The sequence below is a fragment of the Phymastichus coffea genome, unplaced genomic scaffold, assembly GCF_024137745.1.
Source record: "Phymastichus coffea isolate CEN01 unplaced genomic scaffold, Cenicafe_Pcof_1.1 PCOF00071, whole genome shotgun sequence".
Taxonomy (NCBI): Eukaryota; Metazoa; Arthropoda; class Insecta; order Hymenoptera; family Eulophidae; genus Phymastichus; species Phymastichus coffea.
In genome coordinates this window covers 1,381,399-1,404,358 of record NW_026706882.1, presented here as the reverse complement: position 1 = coordinate 1,404,358, position 22,960 = coordinate 1,381,399, and the positions used below count along the sequence as shown (strand labels likewise).

Sequence of the window (22,960 nt, the reverse complement as noted above, 5' to 3'; positions counted from 1 at the left end):
TTTATCACGTTAGGGTTTCTTGTGCGAGTGACAGCTTTAATTATGGTAACTGTTTCGTGTAATGCTGAATTTCCACTTACAATTAGTTGGGTTTGCGGAAAGTCGCCGTGATATATTTTACACCGTGATCATTCGACTCAAGTCGTTCGCTTGAGAGAGACATCGTTGGTTTTTCGATTGTAAATTCAACTGATGTAATTTAATTCACGAAACAAAGGCTTTAAAGTACTGTTTAATTGTCAAACTTGAAATACTCACGCACGCTTGATCGGGGAAAAGGTCAAATGAATAACAAAGCAGGTATTTAGCATTCGACAACAAAGTGGAGTTAGCGAGCCGGAGAACAAACAAATCTGTCTCTTATCTCGATTGGATCGACGATCGTCAAGTACGATTGCACACCTTGCAGATGTGTGTTACCGCAGTTTCCTAGTTCCGTCCCGCGTTGATTCACCGCTCGGACTTGTGTGAAAAATTCAATTGGCGCGCGCGCGTAGCAGCTTTTTCGATAGAGGAAACGTGGCTCGACACGTAATGTTGTTCACGTTGGATGTAGGTGCTTATCGACCGCGCTTGGCTCGCAAGTCAGTGCACCCTGTACACGGCTAGTGCCTCTGAAAGCTCAATTTAAGAAATGCAACGCGCGCGGCCTAGATAAGCCCGTCGCGATGAAAGCTCGCGTGTGCAAAAAATGACGGAAAATGTTTATGAAAAGGGGCGCGCGCGAATCGTACGGTTCATTGCGTGACATTGATAGACGAGTGCGTGCGTCGATGACAATGCGATGGGAAGTGGGTTTTGACGTTTATAAGGTACATCGCGCGCTGGTTTCTTCTCACTCGATCGCAAGCACGCGTAGCCATGACATTTGAATACAATACCATGCTCGCGCCACTCTCCTTCTCACTCGTGGCGAATTAATGTTGAGTTATTGTGGCCAAGCGAGATAGAAAGAGAGAGAGAGAGATGCGTGGTTCAGGATGAAAGTATTCGTACACGATTGCGTTTGCAATAGGAGCTAGCCTAGGCAAGCGTAGACTCGCCAATCACGCGGCAAAAATAATCAAATTGTCGGCGCGCGCGCACGTTCAAGGTAAGACCGCCGATGATGGGGAAGTGTGCGTTTCGAGGGAGCGGAAGGTCAAATAAAAGCTAATGAGACTCTCCTTCGTCGACGCTCTTTACGGGCTTGAACTTGATAAGACTTGGTTCGAGCGCGATTGCAGCTGACGATGAGTAAATGTAGTAAAATGTACTTACGGAAGAATCGACGACCGATGGTGTTTCGTAGATCTTTGTTTGGTAGATTTTTTTTTGGTAGGTTGTTGAAGGATCAATGAGAAATTTTTCGATTGTTGTCAAGAGCTCGAGGTTATAAAGTGGTTTATAATTTTGAAAGCCTGGACTGATGTAAATATTCCATCGCTATTCTTTTATTATTCATCAACATTTTTTGCAGTTCGAAGAAAAGTTGCTGAATAGAAGTTGAATCAGAATAATCTGTCGTTATGTATATCGAAGGACGAAACTGAAATCGATCGCAAGACAATAAATTTATTATCAGGGCACAAAATGAAAACTCATTATCACTTAAACAATTTTATATTATTTATCGATACATAGAATTTATCGATGGTTTTCTTCAGCTAACAGTGGTTCATCATTCGCTGCTCCTGCTTTTGTTATTTATTTTATCTCTTTGTTTCCTTGGTATTTTTTTTATTTTGCATAATACTCGCTAAACCGTTATGCATATAATTCTTTTTGCCATATGATACATACACAAGAATACATTGTCATCATCAACTCTACATCGTTACATTCTTTCTCTCTGTCATCATCATTACGCACAGAAAAAAACAAAAATGGAGTATATAGAGCTAGGGTTTCCATGATACATGTACAGGCTTCATTTTTATATAACTTTTTGAATAATAATTAATCTTAACTTTTGGAATTATTTTTTTTTAACTAATGTGTACGTCGAGCAAACATGATATACATTACACACCGTTAAATCGATATACAACTTGATGAGGTTGCGACCTCCATTTTCACCGTACACAAGATATTTATAACTTTTTGCGAATATTTCATTCTTATAGATTGTATGCGTGTCGCTTGAATCATTTTTTGTTACTTATTGAAACTTTATAGTTAGTGAAATTGATACTCATTATTAGTTTACATGTTGTTAATTGAATATGTATAGGTATATATAAAGGATTTTTCTTGTGGTGGTACTTTCTTGTCCTAGAATGTGTGCCAATGCATTGATATATTCATAAACTTGGTCGTTTTCCTCGAATAAAAACGAACCTCAGTACATTATGTAGAATATATACGACCAGACAACACAACAGTATTATAGAATCGAGGTTTTTCATTGGCAACTAAAAAAAAAAAAAGAAATGAAAGAAAATTAGCCGAAGCGCAGCGCCCAGGGTATATATATGTTTATATATATTTTATTTTTGTTTATCAAAGTAGCATTTCTTGTGTTCTAACTACGCCGTAGTATATACACACCCACAAACAACCAAACCGTTGTACATTGAAAAAAAAAAAAATTTTCTCCTTCGTCAACGTTATTTTTGAACAGACAAGATTTGATTATAAGTTTGTTTAGGTACATCATGAAACTTTATTTATATATATCTTAATTCTGCAATTTAACTTCAGATTTGTTACAATTGTTTATTGGATTCATCTAATTATAGTGCAATTTGTCGTAACAGATGTTTCTTTAACTTATGATCTTCCCGTGACATGCACATAGCTGCACATTCTTTCGTCACACGACTTATAATGCGGAGGAGGATGAAGAGGGACATGCTGCGTCTCGTTATACTCTCACCAGAAAAGAGATTTTATATTATACGCGTTCTTAAAATTGTTCGGTAACACTTTACAGAACTCCACCGTTGGCTCTCATTGATTAATATACGATAACATTATCAATGTCTTATTCTTTGGTGTGTATATGTGTATGTATGCTTTTATCTGTTTAGTTATTTGCGTGTAATAATTTTAAGCATCTGCCGTTACTTTCATTGCTGTTGTCAATTGTGTAACGTTAAGTCACAAGTGAGGATTTATTCTTAAAATCTAATGTAATTTACATTATGTATATATCGTATAAGTTTTGCATTTTTTTGCTATGCTCAAAGAGTTTTCTGATCGACCGGATGCTTTCACTCTTTTTGTTCGGAAACTATCATCAAAACACGTCGCAATTTTATTTTACCCTAAAGTTACTTTGGGTAATTCCACTATAATTTCATACAATTTATGTAAATTAGACTTACATTTTTTAGTGGATATAGGTTCAACTTATGAATTTTTATTACTATTGTGGTGGTCATACATTTTTTTTTGTCTTTCTCGACGCGCCTTATTAATATGATTAGTATATATTTAATTATTATCCATTACCATTTGTCCACAGATGAGACATATCTTTTTATTATTTGTATGTTCATTTTGCAATTACATGTGCACGATTACGGTACTGAGATCACAAGCTGAATACTCGCATTTTTTATATTCGCAAGTTTTCGTTAAAAAACTCCTTTCATAGAGCTTTTCATTATTACATCTTACTTTGCATCATTTTCGAATAAAAGTAATTTGTACAAAAAAACAACTTCACAGCTTATCAATAAACATTGTTTTAAAAAATTGATAATACTTCTTAAGGTTTTTATTGTTGCATATATTATTTTTTGAACAAAATAAGTAGAGAATCCAAGAAAAAAGCAAAAAACGATATTACAAAAACATAATAAGGCTGAGTTTTTCATATTTGTTTTTTCGTCATTCACATATAAAAATATTCCAGAGGCAGATTTATTTTCTTCGTTTTTCAACATTTTCAACAATCCCGTAAATCACGTAGCAAAATAAAGTCTCTGTATTGCTTGAAGCTACAAGACTGACCCGATTTCAAGTGTTTTCATGTGAAAACAAAACTAACGTGTTACTTCTTTTTACATGTATAACGATGTATATGGCCGAGGATTATGCACGTGTTACATGTTTTGGCTACGACGGAGGACTAGGTTTCACTATGTATTTCTAATTTTATATGTGTTATTATGAATCTAAATATATATTTTATACGCGTTACGTTTTTCTGGCCTAAAGAAAAAATGTTCCGTTATTCGTCTGAAAATTTATAACGTCTAATATTATCTAGAAGACGGAACGAATCAAATTCCTAAGTTTTGGAATTACAATTTATGACCACTTGTATGCACTGCAAAATAAATGCACAATTAATAATCTTACTTACTTAATTATTGCAACAATTGAAGTTCAACTGAATTTATGCTTATCTAATTATCACAATTATGTTCGATAAGAATCTATATTACTCACTAAAAATACTTTTATTTAAACAAATCGCTTGGTTCTATGGCACACAGAATCTGCAAAAGCAATGAATATAAAAGAACAAATAAAAAAATCTTTCAAAACGATAACAAAGATGCCTTGTAAAAAAAAACAAAAATCAACTGGTGAATAAAAAAAAGTCTATTAACTCTACCTTACAATCTATATTCTTACGAGCTAAGGACTTTATTCGCGTTATACGACGAGGTTCATCGATATTCGCGATAAATGTGACTAGAAGCTTACTCTTCTTTCTCTTCCCTTTTTGTTGTTCAGGAACGAGACGAAAAACGTCAAAATCAAACTAACTTCATAAATGAAACTTACATGATTATCATCCTTAAACAACTACAATTTTTACACATATATGCAACGCATTGAGATATGTGAAAGGGGGAGAGGAGGGGGATATCTAGAAGCGCATTATTTTATTTATTTGTTTTAAGTACTGTTGAGGTGCGACGCTGCTGTCGCGTCGTATATTTTAACTTACTTGGCTAACGATCTGCTTAAATGACTAGTATTTGGTTTAGCTGTGTATTTAGCGTCGTACTCAGCGCATCTGACGCGAGAATAATTGGGAAAAACAAAAATAATTATTAAAAGAAAAGAAGCTCATACGACTAAATTGATTACTTTCGCTCGAATCTAATGATACACAGATCGAAAGAAAGAGCTTAAATAAACTAATTTTAAGTTTAATTTTCGAAAGGTTTCAATCGGTCATCATGTATGAAAAATATTGCTTAGGGTTAGATATTATCGTTTTTTTGTCAACAAAATGATTTAGGCTCTTTCGATTATTATAAGATAGGTGAAAGTTACGTCCACTCCTTAAATGCTAAAAAGATTATAATTTCTTTTATATCGGGGGATTCTCACACAAGACACCTAGGCACCGCAAACAAAAATTAAAAACATACGTGGCACTCTCGCAACATACTTCAAGACAAGAATACAAGTACGACTCAACAACAACTTTTACTTGTTATTTTTTTTTTGTTCATTTTTTTTCAGGAATGTTATAACACTATGGCAAGCGTGATCTCTCTATATATATATATATATATATATATATATATATATATAGAGTTATTTATATATATTGAAACAACAACAACATGAGGCTACACAGTAGACTTTGTTTGTTAAATTCATTTATAATATACATTGTTTCTCGGGTAAATTTTAAAACGTCAAAGGCAAGTTCGATGATTGATGATTCTCTATTCGGTGGGCTATTTAGAGGAACTCTAAGCGAGATATATACGTTTATATAGGAATGCGCGTGAGTTCGAAAATCGAGACAGTCTCATCAGGTGCAACAATAATTGCAGAACGAACGCAGAAACGAAAAATCTATGTGTATCTGTATGTATGTGTTCCGTTTGTATTGTCCTTGCGAATCAACGAGGCACGTACAATCGCTTATATCCCTTGGAATGTATATAAGTAACTACTTTTTTGTTTCTGACTCTCGCGTCGTTGTCAATTCACAGCTCAAGGGGAGGGGATTATAGCTTCTTCTAAAACTGAGGAATGAACAACGAATGCACCTCATTGTATATAACTACAGCGACGAGAAAAACAAAATTTATTTTACCGCTACATAAGATTTTTGTCAAAGCGGAAATTCACTACAATATAACGAACGATTTGTTGTCATGGATGCTTTCGTTGTCTGCGTGAATGATGAACCAATTACATCGAAGAAAGTTCAATTTGACGAAAGAAGGCGTGATTGAGGAGGAAAACTGAGTTTCTTCTTCAATTGACTTGGCTGTTCTCTTCATCATTGGAGAATTTGAATGTTATTCATACAACACTAACGTTGTTTTGTTTTATTTTAGGTTTTTTTTTCCTTTGTGACAATAACACATACTGTATTTATACTTATATGGAAAAAGAGAAAAAATCTTGTTTACCAAACGTTCTTGCCAACAAATCAAACTTTCCCCGAAATTGAAAACATGCTCGATCTTCCAAGTAGACAACTTTATTAACATATACTTGCGGAATCTTCAAGTGATGATATTTAATCGGACGAGTCTGAGTCGGATGCCGCGTGTTCGGTCGATTCGTCGTGCGACTCACCGCCTGATTCTGGTATCGTTGCCGTTTTCTTTGGCGTCGATATCGACGTTGCTGCTACATATGCACCTGGACCTTCCCCTACCGTATGCTCGATTCCAACTCTACGAAGAAACAATTAATCACTCTGATTATTATTAGTTGTCACGCAGCACAATGATTGCATCAAAGAATTTATTACACATAGCGAGCTTTGCATTCGAATCACCAATTTATATTGTTTTCAAGACCTTCAACTCAAAATTTAAGCGTGTAGATATGTATTATAAAGTTTTTTCGTACTCTATCACGTTAGCTAATCATGATGCGCATGCACAGATTTTATTGCGCAAAAGCCAGACACGTTAAATCAGTCAAAGGTTTCTCGAAAGTCTAAAAACTTTCACAAGTATGCCATCTATACATAATATTTTTTCTTCGCTTTGGTTGCGTTGCACTTTACAAGCGTTTACTTTGAAATTTATGCATAGTTGCGCTTGAGGCCATCGTTTCTACAATTAATGAGCGTCGGAAGTGGATGCTTTTTTTAATGGCATTTATGGATTTACGTCTCAATTGTCGCGAAAATCTTTACAGTTGAATAAGAAAATGTTGTGTGTATGTGTGTGTGTTTCTTGTGTTTTATTCATTTTAATAGTGGAAAGTTGGTTGAATTAAAGATGTATTTTATTAATATTGAATATAAAAAACGATATTTGCATAGACTATAGCTGATTAATTTTTTTAAATATTTATACTTATATTATATATTTCTATATTTGTAACTATACATGAAAGACGAAAATATTTCATAATCTATCAACCGTGAGGGTTTACTTCTTTAAGAGTATCATGAAAAATTTTACGATTTTTCAAAACTTTTAAATATATAAAAAATCACCTTTACCATTTCATAAACATTTTACGCATTCAATGTTGTTTTTCACTTAAAAAATCAGGACTGATTCATAATTTTTCTTTACACCTTTGTAAAATTTATAGAAAAATAAAATATTTATAATTTTAATATTTCAATTTTTTTATATGTGATATGTTATTTGAACTTATGTTTAACCATTAGAAAGAAAAAAAATTATATAACTATGTGACAATGCGTAACGATATTAAAAAACAATTTTACTAAGATTTTTTAATTTTCATATTCAAGATTTTTAAATTGTGTTGCACTCACATGTTATTTCTTTACGAAAGTCACGAATCACTTTTAGGTAAAAATATTATGAAAAACGTAAAAATATCGAATGCATTAGTGAAGATTATGGAGATTCAGTTTTGTGTGAGTATTTACAACTGCTCATAATTATTTGTGATAGAAAATGCATCACATGAGATTATAAATTACTCTCACGGGTACCATAAATCATAAGTATTGCTTTTATCGTAATTTTATTTAAGATATTGCATTTCTGATTAAGAGCCTAATGACTATTTTCATATGAACACACACACGCACACATACACACATCGTTGTTTTTCGTTCGTCAATTCAATTGCTAGTTTCCGAATAAGCTCACACAATTACAAAAAAAGGTGCAATCCTTTTGAAGATAATCGCAGGAAGAAAGAGGTTTACCTGTACTCGTGACGCGATAGATTTCTCACATATTTCTCAGGCGGCTCATCACCGTCGTAATTCTGGAAGCTGACACTGCGTGCAGTCGTGTGTGAGACTTGCGTTGCCGGCATTGTAAACTCAACATAGCAATACTCGGCAAGCTTCTCCGGAATCTGGTCGTACGAGGTCAGGTTCATACGACAAACCAGCTGGTGAGTTGTGTAAGCGCCTGGAGATACACCAAGTTTTTTTATCAAGTTTCTTTTTTTAGAAAAGTTAGGGTATATGTTATGCGAGATTGTATTTTGTGATAAATCGCGGTTTTCGAAGCGTCATATGAGTAATGGAAATTAAATAGCAAAAAAATGAATGAAAATTATGACGAATGATAGTACCCGTCACTATAATTAACAAGCTAACCACACCCTGAGCTTACAAGGGAAATTAAATTGAAAGTTTCAGAGCACAAAGAAAAAAGTAGGACAATCAGTAAAACAAGCTCGCCTCTGTTGTTATTGATCAATATTCGCTCGCAACTTGAAAATTCTATCTGAGCATCTCATTGCCGTCTGCTTATCGCTAACTCATTATAGGAAATCTATGCAATGAACGCACGCGCGAATCTTTATTCGATGACCTAAATAGGGAACCTACTATACAACTGTGGACTTTGTGTTCTATACGATAAATGTCCCTGTTTAGCTTAAACAGTTGTCAAAATTCTATATCATTAAAAAAATTGTTAATGTAATTGTATTGTATAAAAGATTTCTTCAAGATTTAATTCAAAATTCAATAAAAATCTACTTAATTATTTAACAAAGACTTACCCTGTCCTTCCTTAGGTAACCTTGGCATTCTCCAAACAATAGCTCTATGTTGATGTTCATACTTGGCTTGTCCAGAAGTTGTCTCCATAAGTTGCGAATCTAACGTTTCCATAGCACCAAGAATACGTTCAATGCCTTTAACTTTACCGGTGCGCCTATGTGCCGATTTGACCGAACCATATCTAAAATGTTTCTCAACACGGAATAAGTAGATCCAACATTCAGGTATAGGAAATCGAACCATTACGTCTTCGCATGGGACTCGACCGAGTTTGCGAGATGCAAAGCCTGGCACGAGAATGTCGGCACGCAGTTCGACCTGTACGTCATTGTATTACAAAAATAAATTAGAATTTTGGTTGGAATCTAATTGATAAAGTTATTATTTAGTGAGCTTGGAATATTGAATGAATCGGTGATTTTATTAGTTACCTTGTTACCAGTGACACACATAACAGCTTTCAGTTGTAACGGCAATTCACGATTTTTTGGTGGCCTCACACGGAACCTCAACAACTCGATGTAACATGCATCCGGTGGTTTAAATCTTTGTTTTTTTAGTAAAAGAACCCGTTAGTATTATTAACAGAAGTTAGACTATATATGTATTAATTAAACATACTTAATAATTTTCGTTTTCTCAAACTCATCCTGTTGTATGCACGAATGAAATTCAACATTCTCAAGTCTAATCCACTCTTCGGTTGCTACGGGAATGATGTCGTGCCTGCCGACAACTTCTTTTCCCTGTCTTCGGATATCATTTACTCCTAATTCCACGTCAGGCATACCTGAAATCCAATGGTTTAATAATTATGTTGTTAGATTTAGCTTATTCTTTTAAAACAACAATTTACCAGACAAAAATCCAAGGAAGAACAATCTAACTCTCGCGATTTGTTTCTCTACATGTCCTTCCCAGTTCTGTTCGACATAAATTTCGTCGACGACGCTAATTTGAACTTCTTCCATTTTGTACGTTAAAGCTCGATCACGATGGACGTTCAATCGGAACAAGGCTTCCTCGATCGTTACTGAGAATTGTTTGAGATCCTCATAACTCATGGACCCCAGTTTAAACAACTGTGACATCTGCGAAGAAAGGCGTGTAGATAGTGACATTTTTTTTATTTAATTAAGAGTGAATGCTAAAATGAATGAATAGATTATCGATAAGAAAGCAATGAATATATTGAAAATGTATAATATTATTGCTTTTTCATTAACTGAGTGAATGCTTTAAGCATCTTGCACACGACGATGATGATGTGTAATCAAAACACATTGTGCAAGTTTAATGATTCATTCTGTTGTGAAATTATTTTGAACAATCAAACAAAAAGTTTTATGGACTAAGCTTTGCTAGCCAAATTCAAAATCTATGAAGGAAAAAATTAAAGAAAAAGACTAAGCTTTGAGCACGACATGATGATTTTGATCTTTTTTTTCAATCTCAGTTTACTTACTTTCAAGCTAGAAAATGAAAGTAATATATCGCTGACTGCGTATCAATAATGTTAGTCACTTGAGAGAGAGGATAAAAGTGTGGATTACACATATAATAAACGTTTGTCAAGTTAAACAAGATTAAAGCCATGAATTCAATGGAATTGTTTGGCCAATATGACGACCAGGAGGCTTTTTTGCATGGAACATTGTCCACGTAAGAGAGTCTCTTCGAAGTCATATCAGAAACATCCATAAAGATAAATACTTGAGGACGTTACCATAAAAAAAAATTAAATCAATCAACTTTCAAAAAAATTTTTTGGTAACGAATCCAAGCAATTTGAAGAAAGCATAAAATCATTTTTGTCTTTAACAATCTTATTACCACAATCATTTTTATTCGAAAATTCTACATGCAATATTCAAAAATAATTGTGTAGCGAAAAAGAAAAAAAATGCCGCTCATCTTCAAATACAAAGGTTTAAATCTTTGCTGAACTTGAAAACGCGTGAGAACAGAGAGAAATAATAAATAGCTAATAAACATCGAAACCATACCTGAGGAGCATGTTCAACAGGCAATCCAAGTTTCTTCAAATCACTACCAAACTCCTTAACACCTTGATAATCTCCTTGAATAGCATAAGCAGCGAACTGACTGAGTTTATCGGTAATTCTACCAGCTTTAGTGACTTGACCAGGTCTAACGCCTGGTCTTTCTTTGTAGAATATATACTGTAGTTTCACGGTGAATATCTTGCCGTACTGGTCATACTGCTGGGCCGCAATTTCTGAGACCGAGTAGCAAGCCAGCAACGGCAATTCTTGAAATGGATCCTTGTCACCCTTGTTATTAAAGATTTGTAAAATTGGATTGTCGCCTTGATAAACGAGGGTTACGAAGATCTTCTTCCAGAAACGTTGTCCAGTGATTTTCTTTTTGATTGGCATACGTAACTGCATCTCCCAACTTTCACCATCGTAATGGATGCGTGGAAAATCCTCGAGCGGTTGACTTAAATCTTCGTCGAACAATGGTGTTGGTGGTGTTTCCTTCAAAAATAATTTTTTTTTATTTCACAGTTTAACGTAGTTATGGAAAAAATGTTTACAGAAAAAGTACTCACTTGAGAATCTGTTCTAGTCAATTCCGATGGTAGAGCACCTTCGGTTGGCAATGCAGCATCTTGAACAGCGAAACCAGTTTTGTCAAAAGGATTGAATCGTGGTGAGCTATCAGCATAGGCAGCATTCATCGGGCTCTTAGGTGGTGGTGCTAAAACAGGCACTGGACCTCCTTCGACCATTCCATATTGATCGCCGCCTTCTTTTGGCCTACAATTTACAAAAATTAATTTCAGACAATTGTTAAATTTCAAATTGCAAAAAGCAGAACTCTTACTTGATGTGGATAGTGAAGTCAGGACCCTCGTCGGAGTCACGTGAATGTCTCCTGGGTGTAACGTCTGGTGGTGGTGCAGTCATGCTGAGAAACGAATCAAAACCTGCGCCATCTTCATCGTCGAAGCCAGACACTGGCCCTGATTTTGACACTGCCGATGAATCACCCCAAACTAAAAATCACAAACGAGAAGTAATAATTAAATTTATTACAACAAAATCTAAAGATTGAAGTAAATCACCATCGCTACTTGTATCCATGGCTGTATGACCGGCCGATCCACCAGTGAATGGATCATAAAATGGATCAGCTCCAGTACTCGTAGACTCTGCTGCTTTATCGAATTTGGATGCGAATGCATCGAAGGCGTCACTTGTGTTCTCGGCGGATTGTGTTGTTGTTTCAAAAGTCGAGTTTTCTGCCCTATGAATGAAAATGTAAAATTTTTTTATGTAATAATTTAAATATAATAACTTAAAGTATTATAATTATAGTCTCACTAAATATAAAAGGATTTCAACTTATTTTATTTAATTAAAACCAGAACTTTTATACTTAGGGTAACTTTCATCTCACTACATCATCAACTACGTAAGCAATTAAAAAGCTCATAATCTTAATTACTCGTATACGAATAACGCCAATGTAATTTACATTTTAATTTGCCCTGAAAATCCACTATTTGTATTATACAAATTTATATAAAAATTATACAAATACTTTAATTTACTTTAATTTAATTTATATTAATAAATAATGATCAAAATAGCACTTTTGACGTTCTGAACAACTTATAATTTGAAGATCAAACAAAAAATATCTTTGTGCATTCTTACCCGTATCCAACGACAGGAAATTCAGTAGCTGTGATAGGGCTAACCGGTGCAACATTTTGTGCAGGAGCACCAAAAAGGTCAGCAAAGCCGCTACCACCGGTGCTGGCATTAGCACCACGAGTTGGAGGTGGTGGTGGTGCTGGTTTTGGTGGTTTCGGCGGAGGACCCGGCGTTTGGAAGGTGTCTGTTGTTGACAAATCGTTGAAATAACCAGATGACGGAACTTGTTCTTGTACCGTTGGCTCAACTACGGCTGTAGGTATTACTTCTGGCATTTCCATTGCAACGGCTTCTGCTAAATTTCAATAAGGATAAATTAGTTGTAATTGTGACTTAAAAGCATATAAATAGCTAATGATCAAGATTTTTTAAGCATTAAAAAATAAAATTTAGTGATTAATTTTAGCTTCCTAATTTGTAGTAGACCCTTTATTTAGTAATAATTTTAATAACTTAAAAAAGTTTCATATATATTCCGTAGAGTTAAACTAGTAGTGATGTGGGTAAAATGGCTAGTCAACAAAATCATACAAACCAGCAACTGGTGATCCACTTGTGAGGGAAGGCCTTTTATCTTGAACGAGACCAAGATCGACATGACCCTCCGTCGGTCCGACATCGGAGAACGGATTATCCGACAACACCGACGTTAAGGGCGGCGCGTCCGTAGCTGGTATCTCATCCGATGTCGACGACGCCACCGTCATTTCCACTTGGCCTTGTGTCTCCGTTAACCCAGTTGTAAAGTTAGCATTGACTACAGGTTGCTGATCAGTTGACGGTGGTGCCGGCGCATCGAACAAACCCAGCATATCTTGTGTGGCAGATGATGGTTGTTGTTTGGATGTAACGTCATGCACGAGATCCGGCACGCTGCCATCAACGTCGAGGAGGTCGGCGAAGCTGTGCTCCGGCGTTGGTGACGGCGAGTGCATCAGCGTTGGACTCGGCGTTCGTGTTGCTTGCAACCGATCCAGCATCTGATTCGAGGTCTCGTCCATAGCTCCCGTCACCGATAGGATCAGATCTTTTGTGTTGCGCGGCGGGGGTGGTGGTGCGCCTGGTCTCGGTGGTGGTAGCGGACGTGATGGTTTGTTTGGTGGTGACGTATCATGTATTGATTGTGGTGGACTTGTTACCTGTTATAAGTTGCATTGATTTTTATAATTAATTGTTTAATGGAATAATAATAAAAAAATTATTAATAAAAACATCTATAGGGTTCGGGTTAGAATTGACAAATTTACCTGGACTGATGATTCTTCGAAGATATTCACCGTTGTCGTAGGTGGTACAGATGCCACTTCGGGTGTGATAAAAATATTTTGTTCGGGTCCAGGTACAGCTGCTGCTTCAGGAGCACCGAATGAAGCAAATGGATTTGTATAGTCAGTAGCAGAAGCTTGATACGATGTATCAGCCACAAAACTTAAGAATGGATTGGCATCAGTATTGGTAGAAACCGGATTAGGATCGCCAAAATCCTGTAGGAAGGGATTTGATGTAGGTGGTCCTGCTTCTGCTCCGGCGGAATAATCGTCCATAAGAAATGGATTCCCTCCTTTGGAATCCATTTTTAACGAGAAATTTAGTTCAACAATTCACACAGTTTTTTTTTCACTTAGTCCTGGATTGGTGTGAGAATTTTATCAGCGGGTGCTTCTCCGATATCCTGACACAATATATCTTTCTCTTCAGCTCTAGGATCGAAATCTGGATCTTCGTCGACAGAATAGAGTTTCTTTGCGACGAGTTCGATAACTGGATGTGGTTTAACTGGTTCTGGTTCCGGAATCTGACTCAATTCGTTCTCAAGAATTTTCAATTCAGCTTTTCCTGGCAAAATATTCTCCGCAATAGATGTGTCAAAGGGATCTTTGTAAGAGAGTTCAACTTCTTCTTCGATCGTACTCGGTTTGACGTTTGGAGCTAAAGGTTCACCTGCAACTTCAACGTCGGTGTCTAAAATACTATCTTGCCTCTTGTCAAGTGCTTTTCTTTTATTTATAAGCGATTCTATAACCTCAGAGCTTTTGATAATTTGAGGTCGACCTGTCACGGTACCAAAGTCACTTTGCCTACGATTTTGCGGAAGTGGTTTATCTCTTGACTCTAAATCTTGATCACTGACACTATGTGAAATTCCAATAACAGATTCCTCAGCTAAAAGTTCCGATTCAATAATTTTCAATTCTGTTTTTCCAGGTGCAGTATTTGCTACAAAACTTGTATCGAAAGGATCGATGTCAGAACCGTCTACTTCGTCTTCTGTTGGAAGGACTTCTTCGATCGATTTTTGAGGATAATAAGGTGTTAGAGGTTTACTTGGTAATGCTTTTTCTTCTTCACTAGATGCTAGAAGATCTGGTTTAGGTGTTGGTATATTAAAGGCAACTATCTTCGGAGCAATGTCAAGAGCTTCTGGTCTGGATGGTTTTCTACCACTAATTCTTGGAACTTCTTCGTCAGCTTGTACGGCAACAGGAACCTTAGGAGTAATCGGTGGTGGTCTTATCGGTGGTGCTGCTTTCTTTTCCTCTGCTCTAGGATCAAAATCGTCGTCTTCTAGATCGTCTAGCGTCGGTGTTTTCTTTTCACCTAAAAGTTCTTTTTCAAGAACTTTGAGTTCTGTTCTTCCCGGAGGTAATTCTTGGATATTTGAGGTATCAAATGGATCGACGTATGAGATCTCCTCAACTGGTTTGATAGGTTTATCTGCTAACTGACTTAAATCTGTGGCTGAACCTCCTAGTAAGTCTTTCTTTGTAACACTAAGACTATTTGATTGATTCTTTAATAATCCAGTTTCATAATCACATTTCAATCCACTAGGATCTGTAAGAGATATCGATACTTCAGATATGGGAACCTGTTCGAGTTCTTTCTCAATAAATTTGAGTTCTGTTTTGCCAGGTAAGATGTTCGCTGCGATAGTAGTGTCAAAGGGATCGTCTTCGTTGATGATACTCGCAGCTTCGAAACAAGCTTCAATTATCTCTTCCTGGAAACCAAGATCCTCCGGTTCCTTAGCAGCAAATGGATCCTCAGGTTCTTCTAAAACGACTGTCTCGTCTGGGGCAGTTAAATCGAATTCGTCGTCGTCTAATGTTGGAACTTCGTCCAATAGTGTCTTGTCTTTGAAGCTTTCAAATTCAGATATGTCCAACGGTTTGTTCAAATCGTTATCAGTTTCTTCGTTTGCTGCAGGTGTGATAGGTCTAGGCGATACTGGTGGAAGTTGAGTTAAGTCTATTGGAATGTCAGGCAAATCACTGTCGTCGTCTAATAATGTTTTTTCAACTTCAATAGGTTCTGTTTCTGTATTATTTGAAGGTATAGGCTCTGCGTCAGCGTCAAAGCTTTCTAATAAGAGATCTCTATTTATTCGTGGTCTATTACGTCCAATTTTACAGGTACTCTGATAATCAACGCGTCCAGCAAGTACTTCAACAGCATTGCCCAAACTAACTACTTTTCTGCCCTTCTTGTCGACAGTCTTGAGTACTTTATCTGCGTTGCTAGTATCGAAAGGATCGTCACCTAATTCTTCCTCTGTAGGACTTTCTGGAATGTATGCTAATTGGACCTCCTGAACAACTTTTTGGAGTGTCTCAATGTAATCTGTGTCGAAGATATCATCTTCTTCCTCGAACTCGTCGTCGTCAGGTACTTCTACAATACCATCCTCGGTCACGGGTAGAGGTTTAACTGTTTCCTCCTCGGGTTCGTCTTTGACTTCGATGGGATTACCTTGCTCGTCAAAACCAGCGTAACGTTTGGCTAATTCTTGTTTCTTGGCAATAACCTCGGGTGATTCCTCAGGATCAGGTTCGGGCTCCGGCGCCTTGCGTTGGAAGAACGAGGTTGACTTGATACGATCTAAGTCGTCTTGAGTCTTTTTGAGAACTGAGTCGATACCCGATGTGAGTGCCTGGAATTTCTTCCACTCGTCGTTACCGGTTGCAGCAGTAGCAGCCTCAGTGGTGCTTGCTTCCTCGGCTTGCTTTTGTTGGGCCTCCGCTCGTTCGCGTCTGTAACGCTCAAGCTCCTCTGGATCGAACTCCTCGTCGTCCTCTCCCTTCTTGCCCTTCTTCTGCTTTTTCTTTTTTTTCAGGCCCTTAGCTAGCTTGTGCATCCTCTAAGAGCTAACGTGGTGTGGAGGCCTCTGTAAATTATTACATAAGATATTTTTATTTGAATATACGTTTCGGTTAGTGAATTAGTAAAAAGAAAATAAACTTTTTTTTGAATCTAGCTAATCAATTTTTTAAATTTAAATATTGAAAAATATCACAAACACGTTATATATTATTATAATTAGTTTACGGAAATGTTGACAACAGCTTTTTTATAACATATTATTCATGATATATTATAAATTTTTTTAAATAGTTCATTTTTTTATTGATTATCTTTTATTAAAAATAATTATTTTCTGGTTAAAGCAATTAGAATAGAAAAGGTTAAGGGCATATCAAATTTTTTCTCTTGGCATACGATAAAAGTGCAAGAAGTTATCCTAGCAAATTGGTTTGCTAGCAACTTCCAAGCAAACATAATATCAAGCATTCAGATATTATTTTACAATAGTACAGTTTAGTTAAACAACTTTTACAGGATCAAAATTACAGGAACAAGCATAAGCACACCATCAGTTAGATTCAAGTAAGTTTTTTTCTGTATGATTAATTAAAACTTATTTGGCCTTACTTGTCTCATTTGGGTTTTTGCGAATATTGCGCCGACTTTCTACGTTTTTTTTTAAATATTACTACTGCTCTAACATTTCCTACGGGAATAATATAATGTTAAGGCGATCATCATCTTTCGACAACATTTCGGGGTTTTCATTTAACAATCTTAATGAAAGCAATTGTCATGCAACTTACAATGTGTACATGAATATTCAATGTAACATTCAATTTTTTATATTTACACTCAGCCATTGCTCAGGGACCCTGAGCAATGGCTCACCTTGCGGCAAAGTAAATTTCAATCAATAATCGTGAAAGTAAAGCCACACGCGGAATATATGTCAGTGTAAACTTGACTCGATGCCAAACTGATCGGACAGAAGGATAGTCTCGATTCCATTTCTCTCTATACGTGGTGTCCACAATACTACTATTACATTTTTCGTTAACACACTCTCGGTATAATCACTTTGGGGCATTTGTTTTCTCTACAGTTTCTTCGCGTTATTTTTACCTTATTTGTCTTTTAGTCTTCGGTTTAGGTATGTAAATGAATTTGAAGAAGTAAAACTAAAAATACGTAAAGTTCATGTGTAATCAAAAAGTAAAGTATTGTGAACGTTCAACATTTACTCTACGAAGTTAAACGTTTATATCGGATGTACGAAGAAAGCGATTCATCTTTCTATCAAATCACCGTTCATCCCTAGTACACTGCAAGTCTATTTTTGCTATAAGCTTTAAGGCACAAAGAAATAAAAAAAAATCAATCGCAAACGTTCTGCTCATCCATACGTAATATCGAATTGGAAAATACGTCATACAGAAAAATAAAGCCACGCGACGCTAACAAGTGTAAAAAAAACTCAAAGTCCACATAAACACTTTCAATAAATCAATGCTAATGTATTGCAAATCGACTGAAAGAGAGAAAAAGAGCGTATGAGAGAGAGAAAGAGAGAGAGAGAGAGAAAGAGAGAGAGAGAGAAAGAGAGAGAGAGAGAGAGAGAACAAAGATAGAAAAGCAGGTAGGTATGTGTATATAAAGAGGAGAATATCGATTGTTAGAAGAAGGCTCACTGCAGTATTTAAATCAATAATTAACCCCCACCGACGTAAAGATCTTTTTTAAAAAAAGGATGGAAATAACTTTGTCGATTATTTATTTACTCAGCTGCGATGTTGTAATTTCCGTTGCACGTACATGACATTCTAATTGATTGATGCGGGCTTTAGAAGCGTAATCTAAGAGAAAAAAAGAGTATACAGTGCGATTGATCGCCCATACCCGTCATGTGTCGTTGCACTTGTCCTTTGAGAGAGGAAAAGAGAGAACAAAAGAGAGTCAAGTCGTATGGTTAGAGAACTATAATACGTAGTGAAATCGAAGAGTCGATTATTAAATTTGACCTAACTCTCATTACAGTGATTATATATTCACTCGCTTACTTGGTTCTTGAAAAAAAAGAAATGATAGAATATTTTTTTTATACATTGAAATATCATTTAGAAATCAGCTGTAGTTCGAATTTTATTGCAAATTTTAATTATTACATATTTCGATATAGAAACTTTCCAAGAAGCTTGAAACCAATTAATTATATATGTTAAAGTATGCTGTTTTCGCTGTTTCTATTAATTATCAGATTACGTTAATTGTATTACAATACTATGTCCAATGCTTATAAAAGCTCTTTTTTTTGCCGAATGTTTTTCAACAATTCTCTACATCAAATATCACAAAAAAATCTCGCATCGCCGAGAAAAACTAAAAAAAGGAGAGCAACACACATGTGCGCATACTCATCAATAAAATAATTCGGGGGTAGGGGAGAGTGGATTGTTGAAGCCCAAGAGAGAAAAGATCAGGTGGGCGTCGTTGCACACTCATATCGATTAGGCCGCATAGCTACCCACGAGCGCGCCACCCCTAGGAAACCGGTCGGGACAGCTCGTTTCTATTTCTCCCTCTCCTTAAGTATTTTTTTGTTGGGGGTGGGGATTGTCTTGTCAAATATACAAGGGTTCACGCTCAGGTGCGCTTTTAGCAAGCTCAAGGCCATGACTGTAGGTACAACGAGGGGATTATTATGGCGACAAACATTCGTTTTTGGTGAACGAGAATTCATTTACCGTTTTTTTAGAGTGCGTAAGTTTGACTACTTACTAATGTTCGACGAAGTATTGAGAAAGTCTGCTTAATTTTTTTATATCGGATACAGTGATCGAGGTAGGATAAATGAAAATTCTTTCAATTGCATTGTCTCCATCGAAATGTGATGATATAATTTTTTTTAAAGCGTTTGCGTAAAAAATTTCGAAAGTTAGTGTAAGAATCAGATGATCACTGATACCAACAGAAATTCATTTTACATTCAGCTGAGTTAAATTTATAATTTAAGCTCAAACTGAACTGTTCATTCACGTTACTAGACCAAATAATGACCGTGACAGTTAACAAAGAGTTATAGAGTTAGTACATCCTATTCAGCATTACATCAAACGCCGTGGTGTCTTGCACCTATCTTGCATTTATAACAAAAAATTCAGTGAATCCATCTAATTAGCACACAAAACAATCTTTTCGCACGCGCGAGAATAATTTAATTTCCGCAAGAAACATGAACTATTAAGCGTGTCGCGTAAGAACAGCACTCCTTTATCGTTATTTCTGATATTCACAAGATCTGTAAAACCAAAGCATTCGTGTGATATTCTTCTGATACAATTTTTGCGAGTGCACAAGTGATAATGCCACTTCACTATCGTCGTCGTGCGATGGTAGTTTGGTTAATTAGAGTTCGTTAGTCGAGAGACTCTTAAAACGTTACGGCGCGTTTTTTGAGATTGAGATGTACTTTTTCTTCGACGAGCGAGATATTTGCAAGACTGATAAGATTTTATTTTGGAATTTACTGCGCGATGTTCTGTTAATTCACGGTCATAAAATTAAGTTTAAGGGGTTCGTATAATGGACTATCTTTTTTATCATAGAAATTTATTCAAAAGGTCGTAATAGCCCGGTTTTTATTGAATATTTGTTATGTTTATGGAAATACGATATTTGTTTGATTGGATTTTATAAATAGAACAAAGGACAATTCAAACTACGAGTGTACGTGCGTTTGGTTACACATACAACAATATTGACAATAATGTACAAACACTGAATTCTTTCATTCAACACTCAGAAAAAAGAAATTTCATCGGTACACTTTCACATCGTCAATTCGCAGCGTTTATCTAGCTAGCCCATATAATCTTTTTTCAGCGAGACTCAATTGAGATAAAATAAATCCAAGGATAAAAACAAAACCTCATATCTACAACGAGGAATCGATTAGCAATAACAACAAATCCACAATCCAACAGGAGAAAAAGACCTCGAAATTTTCATATTATCGACAAAGTAGGAAACACATACAATAAAATTTCTCGTTTACACTCAGCAGCAGCAGAAGCAGCAGAACGCCTGCGGGGAGACGATCGATCCTCGTCTTCGGCCGAAACGAAAGTGTCGTGTGCGGGAGCTAAAATAAGGGAGGGGGCCGGAGGGGGGGGGGGAGAAGGAGTGGCCCTCGCAATTCACCCTCCCCCTTCCCTTCCTCCTTTACTCTCGCTTTCGATGCGTGCCTGCGCAACGCACGCCGGCCACGTTGTTCCACTGCTCCGTGACGATTAGGCTTGATACCTTTTTCATTCCTATTCCAGCACGTGAGAATGAATAACTCCGCGCGAAAGCCCGCGGTGCGCATAGTGCTTGTGGCGAATAAATTGGTAGGCAATTGTCCTGCATGCCAAACGAGGAGCCTTTAAGTACCAACAAATCTAATAATAGATGAGGGAGTGTATAATAACACTAAAAAACTTTTATATTTTTATGCACGCGAGGTTTTCATTATGCACGCATTTTGTTTTTATTTCGAAGCATTTTGTTCTATATTTGCTCGCGAAGCGTTGATTAATGAAAAGCTGTGAGCGTTTCAGCTGCGTTATGTGCACAGCAAACGAACTAATGAAATCCAGCCAGAGTTATAACTAAGGTACTCCTCCCTCCTGCCCCCCTTGAAAAGTGTTGAGCAAAGAAAGGAAAGTCTTATTCTTAGCGAGTAAAATTTCAACACGCGAAAAATCCGCAGTATATCAAAGTTTTTCAGTAAAGATCAACAGATTGCTACAAGTAACAGGGTCCTAACGGAAAATGAGTAGATGTAACAATGATCGAAGATAACTTTTTCTTTCTGTTGGTGTCATTGCGCAAATCACCTCGAGCGGTTGCCATGAAGCGCCACTTGAAGAGAATTAAAGCCAAGAGAGAAGAAGCAATCTCAAGTCTCAATGGAAAATTTCAATTTGAACGCGCGGCAGAAACGACGAAAGGAAGGAAAGCGCAGAAGCTCATAAGGAACTTGCTAGCGCGATTGCTTATCAAGTCTTCTCATTGGATCGACTTTCTGCCAAGTGAAAAGTCGATGATTGAAAAAAAAAAATTTTAATGTTACTCGAACGGAAAACTATACCGAAGTGCACGGCTCAATAATTGTCCATTCGCTCATTCGATTACCCATTGGAGACTTTTCACGCACCATGAAATTATTCGCCGCGAGCATGATTTCTTTTAAATAACTCCAAGTCAATGTCTCGAAAGCTTTTTCCTTTCATGCGATCTTCTAATAGGGTTAGGCTATTTGCGTGCATAATAGCGAGAAAGTTTTTACACTCAAATCGCGGAATAAAAAATAATTCGCCAAACTTCACGTGCACAAGTCCATCATTGCCAAAAATAAGAATGTCGCACGCTCTTTCAGGAGCAAACTTCAAGGCCACGCACATATCCCGCAACAATTAACATTCAGCATCCGCACAGGAATTAGAAAAAAAGAATGATCGACCTTGATTGCAGTCTCACCTGCCACACACAAAACACAGTTGTATTCTCAGCCAGTTTTAGCAGTCGACTATGCTTGGTGGAGAAAGAGAGAGAAAGCGCGCACATGCAAATCTCTTTGACTACATGGTGGGCATCGATCATCTCTCACTCGTTCACCACCTAAAGAGCGGCATGCTTCTCTACGTACGTATTGAAATGTACTTACGATTGTCGGGCCATTAACCAGCCGAGCATTTTTTCCGCGTCATGTCACCACGGTGATTAAAACGCACAGCCCCTCGTTGTAGCGAATTCCCGTCGAGCCGAATAAAATGCAACTTAAAAAAGACGAGAACGAGAGAGGCAGAGCAGCAGCTATCCGTAGGTCGCCGTGCGCTATTTCCAGCATCGATCGACTTTACTAAAACGCAACGGGGAGCTAGTACAGTGCGGAACGGCGCATGTGCCATATCCTTTGCGTCGGCGCGCTTTATCATAACCACCCACCCTCCCTCTGAGCTGCGCCAGCGGCTTATATCTTGCTTGGGCTTGTAAAGGTGGGGTAAGGAGGGGGGTCAGGATCATCACTTCTCACTGCGAGGGACAATCGAATGTGAGATTTTTGCTTTGGGCGAGTGTGCAAATCCTACATTGTTTTGCCCCTATAAATTTGCTTTTTTTCTACTTTCGAGTTTATTGAATTATTACTTTATTCTAAGTAAACACAATCGAAATAATTAGTATATTTTCTTTTTAATATTTTAACGAAAAAATTTAAGAAAAATGTTTATCTGTATAAATTTTCTTTAAAAATGCACCAAATTTTGAGAATTTTTTA

General features: G+C 36.7%; 1 protein-coding gene across 1 annotated transcript; it reads right to left on the bottom strand.

Annotated features, from left to right (window-relative positions):
• Positions 1–3,667: 3,667 nt before the first annotated feature.
• Positions 3,668–22,521, bottom strand: LOC131667823 (uncharacterized). Its single transcript, XM_058941530.1, has 16 exons — positions 22,349–22,521; positions 16,364–16,723; positions 14,183–16,312; positions 13,806–14,141; positions 13,094–13,697; positions 12,559–12,853; positions 11,964–12,145; positions 11,723–11,894; positions 11,448–11,655; positions 10,879–11,373; positions 9,729–9,963; positions 9,494–9,662; positions 9,304–9,418; positions 8,872–9,190; positions 8,060–8,270; positions 3,668–6,590 (listed from the first exon to the last, which is right to left on the bottom strand). Exons 2-16 carry the CDS (start codon positions 16,691–16,693, stop codon positions 6,431–6,433), a joined length of 5,961 nt encoding a protein of 1,986 aa, XP_058797513.1. The 5' UTR covers positions 16,694–16,723; positions 22,349–22,521; the 3' UTR covers positions 3,668–6,430.
• Positions 22,522–22,960: the final 439 nt, after the last annotated feature.

What these genes read in the sequence shown, in the direction of transcription:
- LOC131667823 (XM_058941530.1), bottom strand. Translation starts at nt 16,693, where the DNA reads ATGCACAAGCTAGCTAAGGGCCTGAAAAAAAAGAAAAAGCAGAAGAAG. An exon ending in CTTCCTTGGATTTTTGTCTG is followed by an intron (nt 9,663 to 9,728) that starts GTAAATTGTTGT and finishes ATTGGATTTCAG; the next exon opens with GTATGCCTGACGTGGAATTA. An exon ending in TGTGTGTCACTGGTAACAAG is followed by an intron (nt 9,191 to 9,303) that starts GTAACTAATAAA and finishes AATGACGTACAG; the next exon opens with GTCGAACTGCGTGCCGACAT.